Source organism: Centrocercus urophasianus, unplaced genomic scaffold, assembly GCF_019232065.1.
Source record: "Centrocercus urophasianus isolate 14NV4802_14NV808 unplaced genomic scaffold, USGS_Curo_1.0 seq_14, whole genome shotgun sequence".
Taxonomy (NCBI): Eukaryota; Metazoa; Chordata; class Aves; order Galliformes; family Phasianidae; genus Centrocercus; species Centrocercus urophasianus.
Window position 1 is genome coordinate 10,294,000 of NW_024884586.1, and position 11,128 is coordinate 10,305,127.

The window sequence follows — 11,128 nt, forward strand, 5'->3', positions numbered from 1 at the left end:
TCCATCCATCCATCCATCCATCCATCCATCCATCCATCCATCCATCCATCCATCCATCCATCCCTAGCTCCTGCCACCAGCCCTAAATAAACAGGCAAGGAAGGGGGGCACTGGGGCTCTGTTTCGGAGCCCAGCAGGGGCAGCTTCCTCCCGGGCAGGGTGTCCGGGTGCGGAAATCGATGCAGGGCGTCCTGCCAGCGGAGACGGGAACTGTGGACTTTCTATCCGGCTTTTGGAGATTTCCCTTTCCCTTGGAGGAGGGAAATGTTCAGTTGAGGAGTCTCTGGGGGGAAATGCAGGGACACTTCAGAAAAACAAGGCCGGAGAGGGGGAAGGGGCAGCGGGCTCGGACCAACCGTCGGAAGGAGATAAGGAAGGTGTTGCCTTCCTGCAGCAGTGCTGGGGGAAAAGCAGTGTAGGAAAGATGAGGAGGGAAGATAGAGGGGGATGGAGGGACACACGGTGAGGGGGATGGGAGCTCCTGCTGGATCCCTGTGCAGCCAGGAGCGTTCTTTGGAAGTGCCAGGGAGTGGAGTGGGTTTGGGTCAGACGCACACCCCAAAATGTGATGCTGTGGCTCGCTGCAGCCCACTCCTGCAGTGGAGGTGCTGGCATGGGGGGCTGGTTGACCCCAAGTCATGCACGGTATGGATGAGGCTTTGGCAAAAAGGTTATTCCACATGGGGTTGAGCCAAATGTGTACACAGGCTGCAGCGGTGAGATAGGGCTGATGGATTAAGCAGTAGGGATGGGAGGGGATGGGGACAGCAGCCCCAGGAGTCTCTCAGCTCATTCCAACTGGGAGGCTCAGCCCCACGTCCCGCCGGGGGTGCAAAAATAATCTCACAGCGCGCTAAGCTGGCTGATGTCCCCAGGTGTCCTGGTTTGCCTTTGAAGTCACCTCCTTGTTGACGCTTTCACGCTTTCCTCCCCAAAGCAAACGGTGGAACAGAGGGGATTCTGCTTTGCCTGCAGCCCCAGGTGGGGGGCCCAGCACCGCAGTGGGGTGGGGGCAGCCCTGATTTGTGCTGGAAATGTGGATTTGTCAGAAGTGCGCTTACTCACTGAGCAGAGGAGGTTTCAACAGACCTCGGAACTTAGAAATAGCCAAGAAAATAATTATCAGGTGAGAAATGTCTGCTTTCCTCTGCTCTGCCCTAGAGGAGACAGCAAGGGGGAAATTTTGATCATTGTTTGCCCTGTTTTGTCCCTGTCACATAACGTTGCAAGCCACTACACAAAATTTGTGCCTGCATTGGGCAGCCCTTTGGGGTCTGTGTTAGGAGAAAAAAGGGCTTGGGAAGACCTACAGGCTTTGAAAGGGCATATTTTAGAAGTAATGGGGGTACGAGTTTGAAGGAGTGGGAATAGGTTGGAATGAGAGAGTTGGAAAGACAGATTCATTGCTAGGAGGATGGGAGGAGTGAGGGAATGATGCAAGGATGGACAAACAGATGGCTGGAGGGATGGATGGATGAGTGGAGGATGGAGGGAGGGACAGACGGATGGAAGGAGGGACAGAGAGGTGGGTACATGGGCAGGGGGACTAGAGGCATGGATGGAAGGATGGATGGGCAGTGGCTGGTTGGCAGGTGGTATCAGTGGCAGGCTGGCTGGGCACAGCAGGGCAGGAGGGCCCACAGAGGAGCACTTGGCACCCTGCAGTGGCTGAGCTGGGTGCTGCCAGTCCCCAACACATAGGGTGGTCCTGTCCAGAGTCCCCCCTACCAGACGCATAGCCGTGGGGCGGGCAGTGGGAAGGTATGCCAGCGCTGGGGCTGCCACCATTCAGCAGCGTTGTCCCCAGAGCGATGTGTACCGACAGGACGTGGCACAGCTGCTGCCCGACCTTTGGGCCCCCAGCACATAGGAACAGACCTGTGGTCCCTGTCTGAGGGGCCCAGCTGTCCCAGGGAGCTGGGTGACACTGCGGTGACCTGATCACTGACAGCTGGGCCCTGCACGCTGGGAGGTGCTGTCGGAGGAATAACAGGAAGCACAGGGAGGGGAAAACAAGGCTGATGCCTTCTGCAGGTTGTTTTCCACCTCCTTCCCGGCTGGCCCTGCGTGCCCCCGCTGCCGCACGCCCATGTGCCCACCCTGGCCTTGACTCAGTCTGCACTGGTGCTCTTTATTGTTGAGGTTCAGCTCTGAAAAAGTGCTCACTGTTACAAAAGTACACGTTTATAAAATGTGCTCTGTACAAAGTCCGGGGGACTCAAACTCGGCATTTCCCCCCTCTCCTTCCCCATCTGGCAGTGCTTGGCATAGCGTGGGGAAGGGGAGAGGAGAGGGAAAAGGAGGAAAGAGAGAGGGATAGAAAGAGGAGAAGAAAAGAGAGAAGGGAAGGGGAGAGGGAATGGAAGGGAAAAAGATGAAGGACAAAGAGGACAGGAGGAGGCCGATGGCTGCCCCCACGCCCTGCAATCCCCAGGCTGCAGGACAGGACATGGCCATGACACAGGGACAGTGGTGTGGGGACCCAGCACCCAGAGTCATGCACCAGCACCGACTGCTGTTGGACAGAAGTGGCAGATCATCAACGTCCTCGGTCCCCTGCCCACCGTGCAGGAAGGCGAAGTGTGAAGGTAGGCCCTTTTGCTTCAGAAAGGCAGAAAATGGGTCTGGTTGAATTCATGGATATTGGGAGCTTAGCATTTACACTTTCTCCTCTATCGCCCAATAGTGGGGTCTGGAACTGCTGGAGGAAATGCACGTTTTGTCCATGGTCTTCAGAGGCTGCTTTGGCAGGGAGAGAGAAGACTTAGCAAAAAGAAAAGAAGGAAAAAAGGGATTCCAAGTGCCCCTATCCCAGGAAACAACATGGGAGGGTTCTACTCTCCTACAGGCATGGGGTTTGTGGGGTGCAGCCTGGAGCTACAGCACTGCCAGAGGTTCAGACTCGCCATGGATCCATGGCACAGGGACTGCTGTGATGTGCACCCAGCCTTCTCTCCACGCTGCAGTCAGGGCTCCCGGTTCAGCATGGGAATGGGGTCACCAAGCCAGAAGTTGCCTTATTTTTCCCCATTTTTCTTGTGGTTTTGTTTTGGTTTTGTTTTGGTCGGTTTGTTTATAAATGGCACATCTACACTCCAGCTACACACATGGGAAACACAGAAAACTGAACAGCTCACGGGAAGCCCCTCCTTGAGATGTGTCTGGCAGAAGGAATGGCTCCAGGGAGGGTGTAAGGGGTGGGGGGGCTGTCCCAAGCAGAGTCCCTCAGAGGGCAAGGATGGGAGCAAACATATCTTGGCAGCAAAGTGCTACGTGACTGCGGGAGTTTTACAGCTGGAGTGGAAGAGTCAGTCTTCAGCCCTACGCTCTGCAGGGATGGCCATGAAGACAGCGTAAAACACACATGAGAGCAGTGGCCATCCTGCTTGGACAGAGAGGCCAGTAGCTTTGTGGGTTTTTCTTCTTTTTTTTTCATTTCTTTGGAGTTCCTTTTGCCTCCCAACAATGGTTCCCCAAGCTGTCTGGCCAGGCTGGGTGCCAGGTATGGCCCAAAACCTGCACAAAACTTGAGAGGAGAAGGGGAAGGAGTAGGAAGTGGCTGGTAAAAGGAGATGCTTGCGGGGCTTCAACGCTTGTAGCTCTGGTGCTGTCTGCATGTCCAAGTTGTGGCAAGTGTCACCAGCATCTGGGGCTGTTCCCAATGAGCGCCATGTCCTGGGCTTGGCCCTTAGCTGCAGAGAACAAGCTGGATTTGGGGAACAGGAGGCTGCTGGCTCTTGTTCTACCAGTGCTGTTTTTGGGCTGAAAGCGGCGATTTCCGTGCTTTTCTCCCCAGGCAGTGGGCATCAGTATCCCCCAAGGCACGTGCTGCTTTTGGGGTTCTTTCTCACATGGGGTTTGCTCCGGCTGCAGACCCTGCTCTGTCTCCCCGAGCTCCTGGTCTGGGGTCTCCCCTGCACCCCCCTGCTGCTGCCTCCACTGTCCCAGCAGCTGGGGCTTCAAGCTCAGCTCAGCTTCATGGCGGTGACAGTGGTCCTGGGGGGCACCAGCCAGAGTGAAAATCCCCCATTTTGGGGCAAAAGAAGAGGAACTGTTCCCCGGTCTCCCCACAACAACCAGGCACAGGGGACAGTGGGAGGGGACAAGGACAAGGCACAGTGTCCCCGCCACGTGGTGGGGCTGGGGCGGGGAGCAGGGGAGGCTGGGTTGGCTGGGGGCAGAGGGGTGAGCCCCTGTCCCAGCCTCCCCAGCCATACCTAAACCTCCTCGTCCTCGCTGGCTTTGCTCCAGCGGTGACAGCAGTTGGCCGTGATGCCCAGCAGGAAGTTGGTGGCCACTGACGCGATGGAGACCACGAAGCCCACGAAGGCGATGAAGAGATAGTCATCCAGGGTCAGGGTGAGGTGGCACGCCTTGAAGCTCTCCTCCGTCAGAGAGAAGAGGGGCACCTCCTTCACCTCGGGGGGAGCCTGGCACTTGGCCAGCTGCGAATCTGCCAGGAAAGTGACATTAGCAGCTGGCAACACCACCGGTGGGGACGCGGAGAGGATGCTGGGGCCACCTACCTGACGTGCAGAGCTGGATGCGGCTCTTCAGCCACTTGAGGAAGGGCTCCATCGCGCAGCCGCACACCCAGGGGTTGCCGCCGATCCGGAGGGTCACCAACCCCGTCAGCCCCTCCAGCGCGTCCAGGCTGAGGGCCGACAGCCCCCCGTAGCTGAGGTCCAGCTCCCGCAGCTGCGCCAGCCCGCGGAAGGCCCTGGGGTGCACCGTGCACAGCCAGGGGTTGTGGCTGAGGTCGAGGCGCAGCAGCTCGCTGGCCTCCAGGAACATGTCGGCCGTCACCAGGCTGAAGTTGTTGTAGCTGAGGTCCAGGTGGGTGAGGCGGCGGGCGCCCAGGAACAGCCTGGCGGGCAGTGCGGCCAGCGAGTTGTTGCGCAGGTCGAGGACGCGCAGCTGGGCGTAGCAGGCCAGGTAGCCCAGCGGGATGCTGGCGATGCGGTTGTGGGCCAGGCTGAGGTTGCCGGTGTCCAAGGGCAGCTCGGCGGGCACTGAGAAGAGCCGCTGCCCGCTGCAGTCCACCGCCTGCCCGCGGCACGTACACAGCACCGGGCAGCCTGCACCGGCACCCGCCGTCACCACCGCCACCACCGCCACCAGCCAGGGGCCCAGCAGCATGGTGGGCCGGCGGCCTGCCCCCAGGCCCATCTCAGAGCCTGCAGTGTGCCATGCCAGCCGGCCTCAGTGCGGGGACAGCCTGCCGGCTGCACCGCGACAGCATCCTCTGCCGTCACAGTGCGGTGGCCATCCCAGCCGGGGAAAGGCTCACCCAGCAAAGTCTACTGGCAGTGGTGGAGGAAGCACTTGGGTCCGCACCCAGGCTCTGAGCTAGCAAAGCGACACTTGGGGCATCCCAGAGACATTCGGGGCCCACTGAGCCTCCCCACAGGGCCGGTGCGGGCTGCTTGCAGCTGCCTGCAGAAAAGAGGGGTGAGAGAAACCCAAGCTAACAGCAAGCCCTGCTGGAGCTGTGTGGCTCATGGGGCATCCACACCATCCCCATGAACCTGTGCCCCTCCTCATCCAGCCCCCGTGCTTTTAGCCAAACGGAGGGCCCAGCCACACCGACTCAGCTTGGCTTGTCCTAGCAGAGCCAGGGGGGTCCCCACCTTCAATGCTCTGCCCGCTGCCAGGGATGCCTTCTTTGCCAGCCCCCACAGGGATAGCCCCCTCCCAGCGCACGGCATCCCTTGCCCCAGCGGCCCCACTGCCGGCCTGCTCTGCCCCCGCTGCCTGGCCATCTTAGCTCCTTCTTCCCTCACCCAGCACGCCCATGCCCTCCCCAGCTCCATTCTTTCCCCATCTCACCCACTGTGCAGGGGAAACCACCGCCCCTGCTGCCCTCCTTCCCTGCCACGGCCGCCAATCCCTCCAATAGTGCCGGGGGACTGCGGGATCCCCGGGTACTCACGCTGCCTGGAGACAAGAGGGGCTCAGCTCAGCAGCCGCTGGGCTCGGGCGGTGAGACGGGGGTCCGTCAAGTTGGGTGCGTGGCTCCTGCAGCCAAGGCTGCTGCCGAGCCTGGCAATCAGAGCAGGTCTTTCCCCACCTCCTTCCTCCCCTCCTCCTCCTCGTCCTCCCTTGTCTCTCTCTTTCTCTTTTTTTTTTTTTTTTTTTTCCTTGAGGGCCAGATACTGACGTTTCGGTGTCTCTTAGCAACTGCCTCCACATCTCTGAGCAACAGGAGAGCAGGATGCAGAGCTGCAGAGCGATGGAGACGGCAGAGGGGAGCAATGCCCCCGCGATTGGGACATCCTGCTTGGGACGACTGTGTGGGATGGAGGATGACAGGTGGCACCTGGCTGCACAGTGACCCCAGCTGGTCCCTAGCCGCTCTCCTTGCACCCCTAGCCCCAGGGAGCACCCCTGTAGGATGGGGTGAACCAGGGCTTCCCAGGTCTTAAAACAGAAGCAAAATACGTGTCACTAGAAGAGAAAATAAGAGCAAATTAGTGATCTCAGCCAGCTGCCTTCACCCCAATGAACCCAGGCTGCACAGACCTGGTGGCCTGGGGGAGGGGTGGTGGTGTGAGGGCTGCGTTCCCATTTAAAAACTGTTACTCTGCTCATTTCATATGGTATTTTGTCTCTCCCCCCGCGCGGGACCCCCCCACCACCACACACTTGCAGTCAGCTTCTTTAAATGCAAATAGCAGTTTCAGGGACAAAAAAAAAAAAAAAAAAAAAAAAAATAGTTGCTCTAAAAACATTGCAACAACACTGGTATGACATTTTTTAAAGGAGGCACTTTCAAAATCTAGCCTGCTTGTGTATTTTCCCCATTTCTTTCAATTTTCTCCTACTGTTCTCACACAGCTGCCTCCCTCCCAGCCCCACCGACCCCATTTCTGTATCCCTGTGGATGCCCGGGGCTGCTGCTCCCCACGGGACGACTCCCCCTCGCCTACAGCTCGCAGCCAGACGGCGTGGCTGCCTCTCCCTGTGGTGGGTATTAATTGGCACTGCTCTCAGCCCGGGGTCCCAGTGGGTTTCAAGAGAAGCTCCAGGAGCCAAATACAACCAGACATCCCCGGAGCCAGATGCAGCTCAGCCAGACACGTAATTAGAGATAAGACCGTGCATGGCTGCAAATCTCTTCCAGAGCAACTATTAGTACGGAGATTTCCACCATTTAGGGCTGCATTTGCAGCAAATTAATGAATAAATAACCCTGACTAAGGCTGGTTGTTAATGGCCCTCAAGGCCAACTGGCAGAACTGAGCTCAGAGCCTCTTTGTCTTCCACAATGCAGGAGAGGTTGGTGACAACGAAGCAGCCTCACTGCGACATCACGGAAGCACCACGAACCACTGAGGTGGCCACGAGCATCCCTGGGGTGCTCAAGGCTGGGTTTGCCTCAAGGTGTGGGGCCCTGGGCAGCTTGAGCTGGTGGTGGCAGCTGTAGCCATGGCAGGGAGGCTGGAGCTCAATGACCTTTGAGATCCCTTCCAACATCAGGAATTCCATGAGATGCAACCTGCTTTTAGAGACAGACATCAGTCTTTATCCTCCTGCTCTTTGCCAGGTCAACCAACGAAAGCAACCAGAGTCCCCTTGCAAGAGCCCAGTCCCATAAAACATGCACGCATGGCATAAAAACACAAGCAGAAGAGTGCTGCCTTTTCAGATCACTGCTCCAAGTTTGCTTTCTCCCTTTGCTTTTTTGGGAAGGCATTGGCAGTGCTCCCAGTTGTGGGCTGCCTCAATGCACCCACAGCCCCCAGCCAGGCTCATCCTTCAGAGCCTGCAGTGACTTTGGGAGCTCAGCTCGTTGACTTCACCTTATGCTCAGATTGGGCTTCATCTCTTTTATGGGAATCACCTGGTAGCCCGCTTCATTCAGTATATGTGTTCAAGCTGTGAAGAGAAGGAGGAAAGTATATCAGTAATAAAATGCATATTGGTCCAGTTTCCTCAATATCAAACTCAGTGCTCTAGTCTAGTTCTTATTTTACTTTTTAAATTATTTTATTTAAGTACTCTACAGCCATTAATAAGCTTACACCAGCCCAGAATGCCATTAGGACTCAAGGAACTAGGATCTTGCCAGGATCCGGACAGCAATACTTACAAAGGGCTTTGTTTGACTTTGTTTTGGGTCTCTTTCCATCCAAGAGACATTTTTAGTTTGGCTGACACTCTTTGCAATTACGAGATGATGGCAGAAAGCCAGAACCCAAATCTGCTTTCTGAGCCCAACACAGCGCATTTGTGCCAAGGTAGGGTTTTACAACTTCTAAATGCTTTGTAATCAGCTAAGTAGGTTTTGCTCCTGTCGGATTTGCTTTGTAGTTTCAGTAAGGAAGTAGATGGTTTTCCTTCCTGCGATGCCTTTATCTACAAATGGCATCAAAACTGAAGGCTGTTGTGCAGACAAGAGCTGCAGGTGGGGTACTGCTGCTCTCCTTTTCATGCCTTGCGTGTCATTACCTCATTTTTGCAGGTTCAGTCTCAGAAAAGCTATGCTTGCTTACAGCTGTTCCTCATTGCCAGGAGGGTGCCAATTGCTGGGAGGAGCCTGAATTTCAGCCCCAGGGCTGCTCCCCATCCTGCCCATTCCCCTGACAGCAGTACTGGCAGTCTGCTCTGAGTCCTTTGCTCTGAGACTGCCTGAGCTCGTGAAGACTTTTGCTTGAGCCAGACTTGGGACTTTCAGGTGGAGCAGCCCCTTCCCCAGTGGTAGGATGCTATGCTGTCCTTGTGGGGATGTGGCTCGGGTAGTGACACATGTCACACAGGGCTGGGGCTCTCCCCCTGGCACTGCTGCTCTGGGTACTTGAAGCCTTTTCATAGCTGGATTTTAAGAATGGGGGGATGCATGGAGAGCTGCAGGGAAGGAGGCTTGTTCCTTCAAGGCAGCTGGAGAAGGCCAACTGGACAGACACCAAAAACCTTGTGTTGGACTGCTGTGTCAAGGGCTCTGCCCTGGACACCATGATTGATAGTGGTGCTGGAGCACAGTCAGCTCTGCAACGTGGCTGCTTTGCTCAGGGAAAGCAGAGGGCCCAAGGCTAGACCCCAAGTTCATAGAAAATCCCAAGTTGGAAGGGACCCAACAAGGATCCATGGCTCCACCTAGGACCACCCAAAAAAATCAAACCCTGTATCTGAGAGGGATCTCAGGAGGCACAGACACATGGGTAAGATGGTGGGCATCAGACAAGGAATTTGTGGGATTTTAATACAGCGCCTTCACCTGTTGCTGGAATCTTTATGAAAACATAGAGCAGAAGGCTGCTGGAGGGCAACAGGAGGAAGCAAAGCAGGAGCTGGGGCATGTGCAAGTGCCTGGCCCAGGTCACTGTTCCTCCCATCCCTGCTGGCACAGCAAGGATGCTCTGCACACCATCTGAAAGGCTGCAGGAATGTATTTTGAGTCTTCTGTTGAGCCTACATTTGGGAGAAAAAAATGGGAAAAAAATGAGGCCTATTTATGGATACTGAAGATAGCTTGAGGCATCATCACTGACTGTAAGTCAAAGGGGCCTGCCCCTTATTATTGCACTCTCCCTAGATATAATTTGGTACCACATTTTTACATTAACGAGTCTCCACTACAACACTGTAAGAGAGAAAACTCATTTTCAGATGGAAGAGTCACAGTACTCTTGGGAAGGGATAGAGCCATCCCACAGCAGGGGCTATATTTTTCACCAGGGTACTCTGACAGTGAGCTTAGAAAGAGGGAGTCTCTCAGAGGTGGATTGAACTCATCCTTTCACACAACATCAGCTCTTTGTCCTGGGCCTTGCTATGTAGTTGAGTGGATGCTGTTCCGTCACCCTGGCTTCCTGTTCACTTGCTACAGCACTGTGCCATTACTGCTGGATACTGCCCTGCAGCTGCACTTTGGCATCTTATCACTAACAGCTTGGAGATTTGCATTGCATTTTGTCACTTACAGCTGGGAGATTTTTATTTTTCACTCTGGAATGAGCTGGAGCTGCTCTCAGCATTGTTGCCCCCAGGGACACGCCAACAAGGAAATTCAACAACAAACAGAAAACCAGATACAGCTGTTACAGATACCATGCACATCAGATTTGGAAGAGATCCTTGGAATGCTAAAAGTACCTTCCAACATGCATTGCCAGGCTCTGGTTGCATAGGCTCAGGGCTGATCCTCCTGAGGAGCACAGGAATTACTACCTGGAGCTGAGATACACGTTATAGATCCAGAAAGGACCTCCTCCTCTGTGAATGGGAAGGAACAGAGCTGAAGGTGCAGAAAACTAGAGTGAGTCAATGGAAAAAGTATGTGAAACCTCTGTGTTTGCTCCCTGGGATTGGGAGCACACCAAAACACACCTTAGATGCCAAGGATTTTCTTCACTATCTATAGTTTTTTCATCATGGTTTGTATTTTGATGAAGCTTCCAATATTTCCATTCATTCCTAGGGTCAGTAGCAATGCTCTGTGACCCTCCCACGATCAAGGCATCGCCCCCAGGGATGGTACCAGGCCCATGGGTCTGATTTCTCTCCCATTACTAGAAGCACCACTACACAAACAGCTAGCTTGATTAAGCACAACCCACTTAAATTTTCCAGTCACCCTGCCCATCACAGCTTTCATCATAGGAAAGAATGATGAATGGCACCAGCACGATGCCTAAATCAGGGCTGCACTAGGAAGCAGACCTCCCAGGTTTCCTCAGAGCCTGGCAGGACTCAGCCACCTTCTTGGCCCAACCACTTCCTCTGAAATTGCTTCAAGTCTTTTAGTGACTACCTGTCTCAGAGTTGAAATGCTCTGACAGCAGCTGTGGTTTTGGCAAAGGCACTCCTGTGAACTTCCTGCTTAACATCAGAAAGTCAAGTTTGTGGTTTGATGTATGCTGCTTGCTCTGGCACAGAGTTTGGGCTGAAATGAAACCAATTCCTCCCCAAGCGTGATGTCAAATCACAGCCCGTTTAATCCTGCCAGGAAACCTCATTCCTCCTCCACACAGGCACCTTTGGCCAGCCCCAAATGAGAGCTTGACCTCCAGATTCTTCCTCTACCAGGATCCTGAAGTGGCTGCCTTCTTGGCTGTATGTAATGAGGTAATCTGTGGAGTCAGTTACATGGAAAACATACATCACTGGTCCAGCACTAGGGCAGTGC

General features: G+C 55.0%; 1 protein-coding gene across 1 annotated transcript; it reads right to left on the bottom strand.

The window, feature by feature from the left end:
• Positions 1 to 2,154: 2,154 nt before the first annotated feature.
• Positions 2,155 to 5,169, bottom strand: LRRC55 (leucine rich repeat containing 55). Its single transcript, XM_042814317.1, has 3 exons — positions 4,527 to 5,169; positions 4,218 to 4,453; positions 2,155 to 3,996 (listed from the first exon to the last, which is right to left on the bottom strand). The coding sequence occupies exons 1-2, from the start codon at positions 5,167 to 5,169 to the stop codon at positions 4,218 to 4,220; spliced, it is 879 nt and encodes a 292-aa protein (XP_042670251.1). The 3' UTR covers positions 2,155 to 3,996.
• Positions 5,170 to 11,128: the final 5,959 nt, after the last annotated feature.